General features: G+C 38.9%; 1 protein-coding gene across 1 annotated transcript; it reads left to right on the top strand.

The window, feature by feature from the left end:
• The first annotated feature begins 2,673 nt into the window (after window positions 1-2,673).
• hyal4 (hyaluronidase 4) lies at window positions 2,674-15,942 on the top strand. The gene is made up of 4 exons (XM_028016120.1): window positions 2,674-2,854; window positions 11,593-12,581; window positions 13,653-13,742; window positions 14,273-15,942. Exons 2-4 carry the CDS (start codon window positions 11,625-11,627, stop codon window positions 14,768-14,770), a joined length of 1,545 nt encoding a protein of 514 aa, XP_027871921.1. The 5' UTR covers window positions 2,674-2,854; window positions 11,593-11,624; the 3' UTR covers window positions 14,771-15,942.
• The last annotated feature ends 871 nt before the right edge of the window (window positions 15,943-16,813 follow it).

The raw sequence follows: 16,813 nt of genomic DNA, 5'->3' as shown, positions 1-16,813 counted from the left end.
TGTTGCCTTCCTCTCTCAGGTGTTTCCTCGTGACGCAGTGGATCCTCCTTGTGAAGACCTTGTTCTGGCTTTCTGGATTCTCTCCCCTCGTGACGCCGTGGATCGTTACCCACTGGTTGCCCGAGTCCCACCATCACCTCCTCAGTTTGATCACAAGCAGTTCCTGGATTCTTCGGCTGGCAGTCGTATCGCACCTCCCATGTATCGTATCGCATGGAGGGAGACAACTTCATGCCTGAACTTACCTGTCTGCCCTCCACCGCAGCCTCCACATCTTCACCAAAACCCGCTCAACTGAGCCTCCCTCCTGGAACCTGGACCTCCTCACAGACACACACAAAGTGACCAAAGCCCCGAACCCGCAGTCTCACCTCTCCCTGATAGAGATTATCATTGCTACAAGTAAAACCAGTCTAATTGATCTCGCAGTTCCCCTTTCTGACTACCTTAAACTCACCATCTGTTTTTGCTGTCCCTTAGTGCGCAGACGATTCCGTGAGTTTATCCCAGGGATCATACTCACTCAATCCATCTTGTCATATTGTCTAAATAAACATCATTTAATTGATTCCTGTTCTCAGTTAAATGATGAGAACAGAGGCTGTTCTGCATGTGGGTGAAGAAACTGGATCCCATCATGACATTAATAAAGTCCTCGTTAATATAAATATTAATGAGGACGTTGCTGCAATGCAATATGATGTCTAGCTTGACAACGATTGGTCTAGGTCTGTTGCAAAAAAAGTTGAGGAAAACATCACCAAACATGGACATAGTGGATTTTGTTTGCCTTCAATGGGCTGTCAAAAGAATTTATTGAAGATTTATTGAGTCATCAGCTTTGTTCAATGAAGATCATGTTGCGTTTAAGCTGTTTAAAGTCTCAAACAATGTATTTTAGTGTGATTTTGTACTAACCAGGATTACAGCTGAGGCATTGCCTCACCTGCCTACCCTGACCTCACTGTGATGTCTCTACCTCACTTTGGAGGCACATCAGTGGATTGATCTCATTCAATCAGTGGAAATGTGCAAATAATTTAGATTTCACTTAGGCACACTGTTAAGGAAGACCTGCTTTTATAATGCTATTTTTAAAAGAATGTTTGTAAACCATAAGAGGATTATTAGAGACATTTACCTTTCCAGTTTCATCTTGAGTCCAAAGGAGTAAATAAAAACATATGTTAAAGTTATGATGGTAAATTAACAAAGCAAGTTTTGATGAGTCAGGTTTCTTCCATCATAATCCGTTGCCCTGCAATGTAAGATGTAACCATTAGAGGAATGCAAACTAAATTCTATTTCAGTCTGCAGATGTCTGTAGAGGCTGTCAAGCTGGATGACATATTTATGCAACATGAAAAGCATTACCAGTGAAAAGAGATAAAATCCATGTGTATATTTAACAGACAGGGAATTCTCTTGTGGTTGTAACTATGTGTGGTAAACCGCTGGAATCTGAGCTGGGGCAGCGTTCACATGTCCTATCATTTAATTAGCACAGCAACAACACAGTCGGTATACAAATTAAGAAAATACATGTAGATGAAAAACAGTTTTTTGTTCTTAACTGTATTTGTCTTGAATTGTGTTCTTGTGATATGTTTTAGGACCTCTTGGAATTAGCTTTTTTGTCTACTCTAGTTTTCTCAGGGTTCTTAAGTTGATGTGGTTAGAGATATCTGCGACTAGAAGTCATCAGCAATCTGCTGAGTCGGTAGTCTGCTGTCTTCAGATTCTGTATACTCCACCAGCTATAGTTTCAGAGCTGCAGGCTACCAGGTTGTCTGAGTTAGGAGACAGACTGTCACATTAATGTGCAACATTTTAACAAAGTATTCCTAATCTAAATGGGTTTCATTAAACTGTTTAACATAGAGCCAAGTAGAACAAATATGGAACATCTAAACATTCAGCCTTTAAACAGCAAACTTCCGTTATGTTTTTAGTTTAGAACATGAAAATTCAAGACCTTGTCCAGAAGGTCAGTGCTACCTGGATGGAGACGAAATTTATGAACATTAGTTGGAGCTTTTGAAACGAAGGGAATTTATTGCTGACTTCTGAAATGTTTTCAAGTTTGACTTGAATCATGTGGTGATATGGGCATGAACAATGTGTGGGTGTGAAGTCTAGCAATGGAATTTGGGATCAGTTGTAGGTGGGAAAAAGACAATGGGCTTAAACAGAAGTGAAGTGGCTCTAATGGATTTAGCTGGATGTACAACAGTAGAAAGAAAATTCACAGAATTTGGTGAGTGACGGTAACTGGACTGAACATGTTGATCACATTTAGACTGAAGGTATTGAATGACACCTATTTCTAAATCATCATCAGGATAGTTTGAGAATGGACAATGTCATCAAGAGCTTAAAGTATAGATCAAATCAGAGTATCTGTGAATTGGTTGAAAACCATACCAACCAGAAACGGCACATCGTTTGGGGACTTTAACCAGGCCTGCATGTGCAGAGACAGTTTAGCAAATGTCTGTTTTGGAGATTGAGTGAAGTGAATGAGCTCAGACTTTTCTAGCAAAGGATCAGACTTCCTAAGAGCTCAGTGAGCTCAGATGGAATTAAAACCTCGCTCTCTCTTTCTGTGTGTTTCTCTCTTGTCTTTGTGACTCTGCCTCTCTTTCATTCCCTCCCTCCTCCCTCTCTTCTCTCTTGCTGTGTTGTGGTGTTGACGCTCTCCCCTCTCTTTCCCTTCCTTGGTATATAAGTGTGGATGACTGGTTGGTGTTTAAAAGTGAAGGAAAAACAAGTTCAGGCCTCTTGGACGTTAGTTTCAGAAGGACTGCCATGACCTCTGCTGTGACCCCTAAAGATGATACTCTAGCATGGGCAGGTGAGCTTTTAACCTTGTCATGAAACTTTTTATCCAGTAAGCTGCTGAAACCAGCTCTCCTATAGGTCTGTTGTTTGGCACCAGGGCGGCGATGAAGTATATTTTTAAATCCTGCGCGAGGCGGCACCTCTTAGTGCTACAGCATGGCTTGAGTGTTTTGAGTGTTTTGGGTGATGAAGGAAGGAGGAGGAGAAAGAGGACGCTCTGTCATGCAAAGAATGTTAGCTCACCCTGAACAGAAACCCACAGAAAGGAGCAAAGTTTTGCCGTTTAGAATTCAGAAAAGCAAAACCCATTTTATCTGTCGCTATTAGTTTTTTTTCAGATGGCAAAAGCTGTAACATCTAAAGACTCACTTAGGTAGCTTTTGAGCTTTTTAACAGATGCTCTGACTCATAACCACTTACAGTAAATAGTCTTAAAATCCTGCAGCGTGGGGGGGCAATTTTTTTAGGCAGACAGATTAAAGCTAGTTACAGCGTTCTATAAAAGTTATTTTCTATTCAGGAGATGGCGTTGGTTTCCAGGCTGTTGTCAGCACACAGATTAAAGTGACTCAGGTCAAAGATCAAATGCTGCAGTCAAGAGTCTTGATTAGTTTACAGGATCTGAGGCTTGTGCATTAAGCTCGCTGCTAAAATGAGATTGGAACAGCAGGAATTCAGACGCTAATATCAAATACAAGCAGTTCTCCAGTAGTCAAATGCTAACAATTTATGAAAACTCTGAACAGCTTCTGTACCACATTAAGGTTTGCTCATTTCTGTGTAGCCTTCTTTTTGCCACACACCATTTCAGTCAAGATCAGGTCTGGATTTTTACTGAGCCATTGAAACCTTGATTCTTTCATCTGTCAGTCGTTCTGTTTCAGTATTTGGGTCTGTGCCCTGTTGATGACCCAGTTGGAGTCAACCTTCAGCTGTCAGAGTAGTGGTCTTCCACTGATGTACAGAGGAGCTCAGAGTTAAGTCAACAACAGTATAAGGTCCAACAGTCACCCCAACCGTTTTACCTGACTGTGGGTATGAGATGTCTGTGTTGATGGGCTGTTTATGAGGCTTTGGACAAATAGGCTAGTTCTGGCACATTTACAGAAATGTCAGTTATTGTACATTGTCCCTATGAAACAACTTAAATGAAAATTAAAAGATGCAACTGTCTGAACTCAAGTTGTGTTGCCATATTCCTTTCAGAAGGAAGAGGTTCCTTTCTGGTTAGTCTTCAGCTTGCTGCTATAATCCTTTGGGAAGATTTGGGAAAGTGGGGATGACCTTTTCATTTTCTTTTCCCCTGGCTAAGCCTTTCCTACTTGGTTTTATGTTAGACAGGAGAATATTTCTGCTTTTATAGAGGTCATCCCACTGCTAAATTTTATTCCATGTATTCGATGTGCAACACCTGGATGTTACTTATGAAGCACAGAGGATGTACAGTACATAATTGATTTTGACCGTTGTTACTGTTACTCTTATACAATTAAAAATATTTTTGCATATAACTGACTTGTAGATTAAACTTTGGTACAGTTCTTGAAAAACTAAACTAAGAAACTACAGAAGAAATCTGCTCAAAGTTAATTTGGTTTGGTCTGTTTAGCATTAACTGACTCTAATGGGTATCAGAACAATTACATAAATACATTTCAATTCAATTTCACTTTATTTTGGTAAATAATACCAAATGGTAATTTTGGTAAATGTGCTTGATGTTAACATTGACCACAGGAAACAAAAAGTAATAATAAACAAACCTATAATTTACCAAAATAGGAATAGGCTGAAGCTTATACTTGCCTACCCTGTTTATATACTTAGCAGCCTACCATCATAAATCATTTAGTTTTTCCTTCATGTAATGATAACTTATTGTAATAAAACCATGTTTTCAATTTAGCAAACTCTTTTTCTACTGTTTTTATTATTTCATTTATACATTTTCCAGAAAAAAGGAAATTTGTATCGTCAGCAAACATTATAAACTTTAAAATACTGGATACTGCAAAAATATCGTTTAAATAAAGTAGAAATAATTTAGGTCCTAGGACTGAGCCTCCAGAAGAAGCTAAATGTAACTAAAAATCTTCTGATTTCACATTTTTATCCAATTTTCTGAACGTTTAAAATATTATTTTTGGAGGCTCATGACAGGTGGAGACTTACTTATATGTAGCAGTCAAAATTGGCCTTCTTAAAGTGGCAGTGCACCATTTGTGCTGATACACTATACACTAATATTATACTTAGAAATACAGCTTCAATTTCACATATAGAGCTATCAACAAGCTCTATTTAGCAAGGTTTAAAAATCGACTAAATCAAAAACAAAGTATTTTGTCCTGATTCACACGATTGATGCCAAGCAATGATTCTCTTGTTTACAGTATACAGGATAGTAACAACATGGCAGAGGACGAACTAAAGCCATTTACAAATATGTTTACAAGCTCCGCCCCTCAGGTCAGAATGAAGAACTATTAGTAAATGATCCTGAATAAGGTGGATAAGATTCAGTTAGGTTTGGGGCTCATTTTTATAACTGTGTGTGTGAATGTGTTACTTTGGCTTGAGCCCCTCAGATCCTCCATCAGAAGGTCAGCTTGATTTCCCAACACAAGGCTGGTGCCTCTGCTACTTCTGCCTTTAATGCATTTGCTCAAAAAAATTTTATTGTCCTTTTTAATGTGTGCCTGTCAAAATCTCAAGGGCATTCAGGATTCTTAGTTTTTTTCAGAAGTAAGCATAATAGTTTGCTGAGCTGTTGTACAGTACATTCAGGTTTGAACGGCTGCCTTCTGTCTCAGAAAGAGTTCACCATACCCACTATCAGCTGCAGTTGGACCTGCTGAACTTCTGACACTTGAAAGTGTCTCAAGTGGCAGCTGTGGTTCAACACCACCACAGTTTTCCAACACAGATGCCTACAACCACAATCCCTTGTGTACATTGAATGAGTGGAGCTGTTCCACTCCACAGGAACCACAGACATCAACAAACTCCTTTCCTAATCGATAGCAGAGCTGACCGCGGCTCCAAGGTGCCCACAGAACTCATTCATCTGGAGACAAAACCAGACTGTAAACATGAACTGAGCATCATTAATCTTCAGCTTCTTCTTTGTTGCGATACAAAGTATTAAACACATGAAAGGTCAGATAACTAGAGCGCTTCACAAGGACACAAACTGTAGTTTTGTTGATATTTGAAAAGTTGTCCTCTTATCCCGACTCTTAAATATCCTGCTGTTGATGTAGAGTCTTTGTCTAAACAAAGAACTCAAAATATCTCAGTAGAAATTCACAGTGTATAAGGTTCATGTTGAACAGCCTAAAGTGGTTTTAGGACCAAGGAGCCATGGGTTTGAGATCTGTTCCTTGTTAATGTCCTTTATTCTGCATCTAAGCTTTGGCTGAAATAGAAAACCTTCAAAGTGAATAACAGCAAATTCCTCTGGTTAAATCATGTGTCCTCAGCTCTCTGCCAGGCTGCAGATGGAAGTGATTTCAGCTCAAACTCAGAGTCTTTTATCAATACAGAACCTTACATCCTGCTTTAGCTTCCCTGCATACATGGTAAGCTAGCTTCAGTTTCACGATACATAATGATGAACATGTTTTGCTGAATTTAAAACAATGAAATGTGAAATCTGTGATATGTTATCCCAAACCTTCTTAAACCTTGGAAGTAGTAAAATGTGTAGAACCTGGGCTCCACCATACATTTGAGGAGGATTGTGCAAACTGATGGATTAGGATTCTGGTCCATATTCCAAGGAGTACATCATGGGAAAAAATCCCTGTGAAATACTCATAACCTTTATTTAAACAGATAAAAAAAAACTTGTTGAAATCTACAATCTTTTTTGAAGAATAACCTGGCACTTCCTTAACATGTCATAAAAACATTTGTTGTATAGAATAGAATAGAATAGAATTGAATTGAATTACTTTATTCATCCCAGCAGGGAAATTACTTCGCAGTTACAGCATAGAGACAAGACACAATAACAACCACCACTGAGTAGTAGTTGTAGATAAAATAAAAATAAAATATAACATGCTGTCAATATAAAAAGCAGCTTAGAGCAGTCCTTGCAAAGATTAAAAAAATGCAGATACAGTATGTATATGTAAATATATGTACAGCAAGTGTGCCACAGTGCAGTTGTGCAAAATTGGACTGATTAGTGCAGAACAATGATTTAGCTTTTATTATACAGTGAGATGTCATGTGGCAGGAAGGATTTCCTGTATCTGTCCCTACGACAGCGGAGCCGGAGCAGCCTATGTGAGAAGGTGCTCCGCTGTCTGTCCACTATGTGGTGGAGAGGCTGCTGTTTATTGTCCATAATAGACAGAACCTTCTTCAGTGTCCAGTTGTACTTGCATCATCCAAATTCAGTGATGCTCTCCTCTAGATACGACCTATGTTGAACATTCAGTTTCAGCACAAAATTTATTTTTAGCATGTAGAGTCAAAATCTAAATTGCCCTAAAATAGATGAGCATGCAAAAATGATCCATGAACATTGAATTCCAAATTTTGTCATCCCTGTTTTGGCCTCCAGCTGAATTGTTGCCCCATCACTAAATCTAACCTCTTAGAGGAAGTTGTTACAAAATGTTTGCGTGTGAATTTCCAAAAAATGTGTTGCAGACTAGATACATTGTTATTTTAGCAGTTTGATACTTGCATTGACGCAAGAGGACTTTTTGTGTTTTTCACATTATAATGTAACTTTTGATTCTATGTTTCTCTTTAATTGTCTAATAAACTTTAAAAAGTGGAAATTGGCTTCCAGATCTGTGGACAGTTACTGGATGGGAGAATTCAAACCAACAGAGAGAGATGTGTGGAGATGGAGCTGTGGTAAAATAAATACTTGAATAGTTCATCTATTTAAGTTGAGTCCATGCAAAAAAGCTGCCAATCAAGTTTATTTGTACAGCACATTTCAGCAACAAGGCAGTTCAGAGTGCTTTCCATTATAAAACATAAAAATACAAAGATGTGGAACACACAGTCAATAATTGAGTCATTACATGTCAGAATGTTGAATGTTTCATTTATAATGTTTCAATAGAAACTCTAAACAGGTGGGTTTTTAGTCTTGGTTTAAAGGAACTCAGTGTTTCAACTGTTTTGCAGTTTTCTTGAAGTTTGTTCTAGATTTGTGGAGCATAGAAGCTGAATGCTGCTTCTTGTTTGGTTCTGGTTCTGGGGATGCAGAGCAGAACAGAACCAAAAGACCTGAGAGTGTCATGAATTGTGGTTTTGTGGTGAGGATGAGACGCGGTGGACCGAGGTTGTAGTGAAAATGATGGTTTTAATGATGAATAATGAAGTTCACAACAGAACAAAGGCAGGGTTCACGAGACACGACAGCTAAGACAGAACGTTAGACACGACTAGGATCTGACAGGGAGCAGGTGACACAGGTGGGGTTAAATACACAGAAGGTGACTAGTTGTAATGGGGGGCTTTCAGAAGTTGAAGATATGGATATAGGATGGTCTATAGTAGAAAATAGAAGAGGAGGAGGAGGGAAAGATGGTTAAAAAGAGACTAAATGCTGGTAAAAGATCTCTTGAGGATGTGGAAGAAAGAACTGAAAAAGGAAAGAAATAGTGGAAGATTTCAAAGTTACATTAAACTTTAAGGTAGGACAGGATATGACAGGAGTAAGTTCTATCATTTTGTCAAACGTCAAATGGATTAAAGAAAACTATTGGAGATGTAGAGCTAGCTAAAGTCTTAAGGGATGGAAGTTTACTTATCATCTGTAAAAATGCTCTACAAAAGAACGAGGCTCTAAAATTACAAATGGTGTGTAAACAGGAAGTTAAAGGAGTAAGATCAGGGATTCCTGTAGGAGAAAATTTGGAGGAGATAAAGAAAATAATAAAATAAGGAGAGATTACAGGCATTTACAGGAGTTCAAGGATAGAGTTCTGCCTGATGAAGTGATAATAGGATACACGAACTTTAATAAGAACTTATATTCCACCACCTTTCAGATGTTATAAATGTCAAAGATACGGACAAACAGCGAATGTTTGTAAAGGGAAATAGAGATGTAGTAGTTGAACATCCTTGTGGTGAGTGTGGAAATAATTCTGTTAAATGTTGTAACTTTTTAAATTAGTCCTGTGGTTGATATTCCTGATATTCCATCATGGACCTTTGGACAGGCTGAAGTTGATTTGAAGAAAGGGAGAAATGAGAGAGAAAATATTGTTGATTTAAATAATAAAATAATTAAAAATAAGATAAAGAATATTATAAAAATGCATATTAAGAAAAAATGGCAAGAGCAATGGGGTAGGAGGCAATGCTAGCTTTTATTAGAGTATCCAAAAAAGTTGGAAAATTAAGAAAATGTAACAGAATAAAAAAAAAGAAGGTATTACATCCAGAATAAGATTTGGACATACAGGATTAAATAGTACTCTTAAAATAACTAATAAACATAATAAAGATTGTTGTAGTTATTGTGAAAATTTTGAAACAATACAATAAGTATGTTCATGAAAAAGGTGTTAATTAGAAATTTAGATAGGGATAAAAGTAAATTAGATATAAGAGAATTGTTTCAGAGATCATCTGGGGATGGAGTTCTCAGCAGTATTTTTAGTTTTCGAAGAAGAACGAGTGTTATGAGGAGATTGTAGAAGTAAAAGCTCCAATCTGGAAGGTGGCGATAATGCACCTAAAAGTTGTTTGCCAACCACCATAAAAAAGGGAAGAAGAAGAAAACTTAAATCCTCACAGAAAGGTCTGAAAGGCTGATCCAACAAGAGCAGTTGTTTAATGTAATGTGGAGCTGAGCTGTTCAGTCATTTCTAAACTAACAGTATTTTAAAGTCTATTCTCTGAGCTACAAGGACCCAGTGGAAGGGCTTTAGAAAGTTTGGCCAACAAGGTATGCTGCAATGTAGCAACTAATTAAGCCACTTTTTTTTTTATTTGTCACAAAAAATACTTTGAGGATGTTTAAGGTCTAAAGGTAAACTCCAAAGCTTCATCTATGCAGTCAGTTCTTAAAGAATGAGCATATGCTTTCAGAGCAGTATCTTATTAGATTTTTTCATGTACATTTGCACACATGAAACTGCACTGTGAGTGAATTGTATGTTCATTTTCATGACAACCTGCTCTGAGTTAGGGAGTAGTTTGGCAAATAATTTAGTTTGTCTTACTGAAAGAAGTGAGCAAAATATCACTGCTTTTTATATTTTCTGTCAAAGGTCTGAGCAGAGAAACAAACAGAAAGCAGAACTTTTTTCAATAAAGTTCAATAAAGTTTTTTATATAAGTGGTTAAAAATATAATATATGGTGTCTAAGTAATTACAACATATGCATATTTATTAAGTGAACTTAGGATAGTAGTTTTCAGAAAAACTTGTGGCTTGGCTCCTAAAGACCAGTCAGCTCTTCTGGTTCCCAATTGGTTCTGAATTTATTATCATCTGCAGCCCCATATATTAGCTTAACTTAGCAAATAGGACTGTTTTGTATTTCAGGTCCTTGCATTCATTGTTCCCTATTGGAGAAGCTTAATACTTGCTAAATTTGATGTATTTCTGCTGTTACAAAAGCAGGAAATTGTACTGTTATATATTTTAATGAAACTTATTTTTTTGGTCACAAAAAACAAATAAATAAAAGACTACAAGCAAGTCTACTGAACAGATCAATAGCAAATTGTTATTGTACTATATATAATATAATATCTTCCAACTACAGCGAAAAGCTGCTTTTCTTACAGACATCAGTTACATTGATTGGTTTTAGCAACACATGTGAATGACTGCCATACTAATTAAACATTTTGAGGCAACAAGTCTGCATATATTTTATAAAGAAAAGAGAACTAATGAGGTTTCACAGCAGTGCTAGGTGTAATGACGATTATGTCATTACATCTTACTTAAAACTAAGTAAACGTAGGACGTAAGTTTTGAAAATGTCTGTCTCCACGTCCAGATGAAGGAATGATCAAAACTCTGGGATGTTGTTGCAGAACCTATCTCTGCTTTACACAGAACCACCAGGTTAGGGTTAGGGTTAGCTAACCAACATCTACTCAATTCATAATTGAGTAGATGTTGGTCTTTAATAAAAAAAAAAGATGAATAAACAACCTTACAAAAACACAGAGCCAAAGAAAAACATGAATCCATGGTAAAAGAATGGCAAGAATTCTACTGAAAAAGAAAGAGAGAGAGACTGAGACGGGGGAGGGGGTTAAGGAGAGCACACAGCATGACTAACTAGTTTTACCTCAGGTTACCACTGAGGTAAAACACTCAATAACTGGCAGCTAGCTCTTCATATGGTCCTGCTGATAGCAGTCAACTGAAAACCTAAAGCTAAAAGAAACGGAGAGATTAGCTACACAAATACTCCAGATTCCTGACAAATTCTACCAAATACTGAAATAGATGGGAACTTTTGACTCTCTTATTATTCTGAAATGTAATAAACTGGAATAATTTTGGTAACTAACCTAAAACAGAAAACATGTGGTCTGATTTATGTCAAACAGCGGGAATTCTACCCTAACCCTCACTTATATTCATTTATACATTCATTTGTTTATTCATAATTTAACCCTGACTCTTACACATATATAGTGTATGTGAATATCTAGTGTCAAGTTCTATTTGTTCTACAACAAGTAGTTTCAAAACCATGTTTTAACTCCCCATATTTCTCAACTTTCTTCCCTCTCCTTCAGGATGATTGACAGGTGACAAGTTTGATCCCAGAATGTATGTGGTGGCAGTGGGCGGGACATCCTCCTCCCACCTAGTAGTACCCATCTCTGTCACCTGCTCTTGGCTGTTATTCCTCTTCAATTCTGCCTTTGGTCAAAAACCTGCAAAACTTCCCTTGATTAGTCGGAAGCCCTTTCTCGCTGCCTGGAACGCTCCCTTAGATATGTGTACCATCAAGTACAATATTACAACCAACCTTGAGCATCTTTTTCACATACAAGGAAGCCCACGTGCTACTTGGACAGGGCAAAACGTAACGATTTTTTATGCAAACCGGCTTGGCCACTACCCTTACTACACACCACAAGGCAAAGCCATTCATGGAGGTCTGCCTCAAAACTGCAGCCTGGACATGCATCTGCTCAAAGCTTATCAGCACATTGTTCACTTCATTCCTGCAGAGGATTTTCGTGGCCTCGCTGTCATTGATTGGGAGTTCTGGCGACCTCAGTGGGACCGTAACTGGCACAAAAAGAACATTTACAAGCAAAAGTCGAAGGAGCTGACCAAGAAGGCGTATGTTAATGTGACTGCAGCTCAGGTAGAGGTGCTGGCCCGGAGGCGATTTGAGAAAAGTGCTAAAACATTCATGCAAAGGACAATACAGTTGGGAACACGGCTACGGCCCAATGCCCTCTGGGGTTTCTACCTCTACCCAGACTGTCATAACTACAACTTGCACGACCAGAACTACACGGGCCTGTGTCCCCTGCCGGAGATGATGAGGAACGACGAGCTGTTGTGGCTGTGGAACAGCAGTACAGCGTTGTTTCCCTCTGTGGCAATCAGAAAGAGTCACACCAACAGCATCAGTAACTGGCACTTTGCCCACAACAGAATCCAAGAGTCTCTCCGGATTGCCTCACTTACCTCAAAGGAGTATGACCTTCCCACCTACGTCTACCTCAGACTAGGCTACCGAGATGATGCACTGGCTTTTCTCACCACAGTAAGTCAGAGTCCATGGAACAATTTAAAGAGGTCTCTTAACTTTTTTCCAGAGTTGTATAAATATATAACGTTCATCTGTCCAAATTATACCCTAAGTGCAACTCACTTTGCCTCTTTAGACTTTCTGTTATACTGTCAGGACAGAGAAGTTACTCTTGGAGCAGCAATGTCTATTTAAGCAACAAGGACAAATTCAGTTCAGTTCAATTTATTCAAATAGCACCAATTAACAGCCAATGTCTCAACACATTTTTTAAAGAAGAAAATACCAATTCAATCCAGTCATAAAGACTTTTTGTGTTATCAGGCAGTTGTGTGTTGCAGATTTGTCCCCAGATCCCTCTTGAAAATGAGATCTAGACCTCAGTGGGGTTTTACTTGGTTAAATAAAGGAAATGAAATAAAGACAGATTCAAAGTTAGATGAATACATTTCAATTTGATGCTAGTTGTCAGACAATGCAATCAGGTTCAGTTTATTGTTCCGAATGGAAGGAATATTTCAATGTAAGGAAACCCAACAGATTGCATCGAGTCATTGACTTGCAGCATTCCCTTCACCACAACAATCAGATTCCTTTTACCATTTACTGGACTTTCTGATGTAAGGTCAAGTCATGGCTGAGTGTTTGGACTGCCCATCTTTTTTCAGACAGAAGATGACAAACCATGCAACAACGCAGTTATCTGCTATCTGGTGCTAGAATCCATAGTAAATATCAAAGCAATGCAGTCGTCTTGGCTACCTAAATTCATAGTCTGCAAAACATTCAAAACTTTATGTTTCTAGAGTTTTTGTTCACTGAAACTGAAGATAAAAACTTTGAAAATTAAATTCACTTCTGCCATCTGCTGGACATTCACAGAAAAGCAAATCCAAGAAAAATGTCTTCTGTTGTCAGAAACTCTTTTCAGAGGTAAATAGTAATTATAAAAAACATATACAAATCCAATTTTTATCATTCAAAAGGAAAACATTAAAATGACAAAAGCTCAATTCTTTGTTTTATAATGACAGACAACAAATGAATGATAGCTGTACCTATTTTTGTTTTCTGTATTTTCTACAGAAAGACTTGATTCATACTATTGGCGAGAGTGCTGCTCTGGGAGCTGCAGGATTCATCATCTGGGGAGATCTTAACCTGACATCATCCAGGGTAGGTGTACTTTCTACCCTAATTTCTTTTTTCATATAGTGAAGTGCTTTGACATGAGGGTGTACATTTTATTACATGTCAGCTGTCCACATTACTTCTGGCCTCAAGGGGAGGCTGAAAGTGGTTTCCTATATCATCTTGCTTTTTGATTTTACTCCCAACATTCTAAGTGGTTTTTGAACTTTCTCTAACACCATCACCCTGAATACTTTGAAAAAACTAAATCATTGTTTTTAAACCTTACTTCACTTGCAAGATTTTTCAGAATAATGACAGGGGATAACAATGCCATTTTTAGAAAGGAGATTCCAGGACAACCCCCACATAAAATAACTCAAATCTTCAGCAAATACTATATTATGATGTTTAAACAGTTTTGGTGTTTCATCAGACAGTTGCGGTGTGAAAGATGTTGCATGTACTATGATCTGAAACATTATGCTACAAGAATTATAACTGATGTAAACTAAATATATTTGTAGGAATGTTTAACAAAATGTCACACTATGACTACTGGCTTGTCTCTACAGCATAACTGCACTTTGGTGAAGTCCTTCTTGACTCATCGCCTTGGTCGGTACATCACCAATGTGACCCGGGCTGCTGAAGTCTGCAGTGAATTCCTGTGCCAAGGGAACGGCCGGTGTGTCCGCCAAGACCCCCTTGCCCACCACTACCTCCATCTGAGTTCAGAGAATTACCAAATTCACCCCTCAGGGAACGGGACCTTTACCGTCAGCGGGTGGCCGTCACAGAATGACCTGCAGCAGCTCACTGACAGATTTCGCTGCCACTGCTATGAAGGCCATGAAGGACACAGATGTGACAGTTTAAACAAAGTAAAGGAGGATGATGAGCTGATGAAGGAAGAGAAGAACGAGCAAAAACGAAAGAGGACTGAGTGGGAGGATGAGCAGGGTGGGCTGTGGGAGAACAGGGAGAGCTCTGCCCTGCCAGTTGGTTGCTCTCATTACCAGATACTATTATTGCTACATTTGAACTTACTGCTCATACAGATGGTTGTATAGTTCTATGAAGATTTCACCCCAAATACAGCTATGGATAGATAATTTTACACATGATTTCTATTTTGTTTTATGCAAAGACGGGTAAACATGATTGTATTAGCACAAATGTATACAACAAAAGGACTTTGTCTCATTTCACTTCTCAAAAGTCCAGAACAGCTTTATCAATTCTGATTACAGGTACAGACTCAACAAGTGTGGCCAACAGTCAAAAGTCACATCGTTAAAGTGTGAACGATTGTAAATCCACCAAGGGAGACGAGTCAAGGCTGCAGAGCAGGTGTTAGAGAGAATCTACCTGAGGCCATCTTCTCATTGGTTTTTCCTGCTCAGCCTTTTCACTCATCTCTCAGACCAGCTGTCTTCCTTCTGCTTCAGATGTAGATTAACCGCTGAATTTGCTCCTCAGTGTCAGGATATCATATTGTTTAGCTGCTGTTCAATTTCTATAATTTAGAGCTTAGACTGGCTGTATTGGACTGTATATACTGTACCACACCACTGAGCCTGTGTTTGGATGTTTTACCCTTAGGACAATATTCCACTTCTTCTTTTAGCCTCAGTGGATTGAGTTAAATGTTGTCAGCTGGATGCCTTAACATCAGTCCAGTAAAGGTATTGTAATGAATATAGTAATTATGTGTCTTTCCGCTATCTCTTTATCTGCTCACATGCACACTGCTGCATGCTTACATAGCCATAACATATAACACCGGCAACAGCCACACATAACCAAAAGCTGATTAAGGCCGGTGTATTGACTATTTGTCCCAAAAACTTAATTCCAAAATCGAAAAAATTCAAATCTCAAAGGTGATCAAAGCAAAATGAAATAAACTCAAACAGTCAATACTGTGCATCATGGGTTCTGGTTTACGCATTCAAATAAAAGGTCAAAACAGTCAAAATGCAGCTCTTTGTTTACTTATATTCAGTTTTTTGGCTAAAAACAAGTTACAGGCTTCGGATAAACCTACCCTAACTCCTGCACCTGTTCTCACTGATAAAACTGACTAACTGACTGATGACAGACAGGTAAAAACCATAAGACCACCCATATGCCTCAAGACTCATCTAAACTCTACGTATTTATACTGTGAAACACACCCACTTCCCAAACTGAAATCAATTAACTAATTAAGTGAATTACTAACCAAAAACTTATTTAGAAACAAAATAAACATTCTAATTATAAATCAACTACAAAACAAAAAAATAAACTAAATAATCTACATTCTAAACTTTAACTGAAAATAATGGAGAAATAGCTCCTACAGCCGGTGTTCTATCAGATCATCATACGCTGTCAGAATAGCTTACTGCGCATGCGCATTAAGAAGTCCGACCGTTAGAGGAACTGTCAGTTCAGCATACACGACCAGTTACGACGAAAATAAGTTACTAAATTGTTTTCAATGATAATCAGATAGATATACATGCATTATCGTGGTTTAAAGTGTATTTGAAGCATCCATCCATCTTCTTCCGCTTATCCGAGGTCGGGTCGCGGGGGTAGCAGCTTCAGAAGAGAGGCCCAGACTTCCCTCTCCCCGGCCACTTCTTCTAGCTCTTCCGGGGGAATCCCAAGGCGTTCCCAGGCCAGCCGAGAGACATAGTCCCTCCAGCGTGTCCTGGGTCTTCCCCGGGGCCTCCTCCCGGTGGGACTTGCCCGGAACACCTCACCAGGGGGGCGTCCAGGAGGCATCCTGACCAGATGCCCGAGCCACCTCAACTGGCTCCTCTCGATGTGAAGGAGCAGCGGCTCTACTCTGAGTCCCTCCCGGATGACTGAGCTTCTCACCCTATCTCTAAGGGAGAGCCCAGCCACCCTACGGAGAAAACCCATTTCGGCCGTTTGTATCCGCGATCTCGTTCTTTCGGTCATGACCCAAAGCTCATGACCATAGATGAGGGTGGGAACGTAGATCGACCGGTAAATCGAGAGCTTCGCTTTTTGGCTCAGCTCTTTCTTCACCACGACGGACCGGTACAGCGCCCGCTTGACGGCAGATGCTGCACCAATCCACCTGTCGATCTCCCGCT

The sequence above is a fragment of the Xiphophorus couchianus genome, chromosome 4, assembly GCF_001444195.1.
Source record: "Xiphophorus couchianus chromosome 4, X_couchianus-1.0, whole genome shotgun sequence".
In the NCBI taxonomy this organism is placed as follows: Eukaryota; Metazoa; Chordata; class Actinopteri; order Cyprinodontiformes; family Poeciliidae; genus Xiphophorus; species Xiphophorus couchianus.
The sequence above is the reverse complement of the archived record's forward strand: the minus strand, read 5'-3'. Positions and strand labels throughout refer to the sequence as shown.

Bases quoted from the DNA above. Each gene is read 5' to 3' on its own strand.
- hyal4 (XM_028016120.1), top strand. From the start codon at position 11,625: ATGTATGTGGTGGCAGTGGGCGGGACATCCTCCTCCCACCTAGTAGTA. The intron at 12,582-13,652 runs GTAAGTCAGAGT...TATTTTCTACAG, and splicing joins CACTGGCTTTTCTCACCACA to AAAGACTTGATTCATACTAT. The intron at 13,743-14,272 runs GTAGGTGTACTT...TTGTCTCTACAG, and splicing joins TTAACCTGACATCATCCAGG to CATAACTGCACTTTGGTGAA.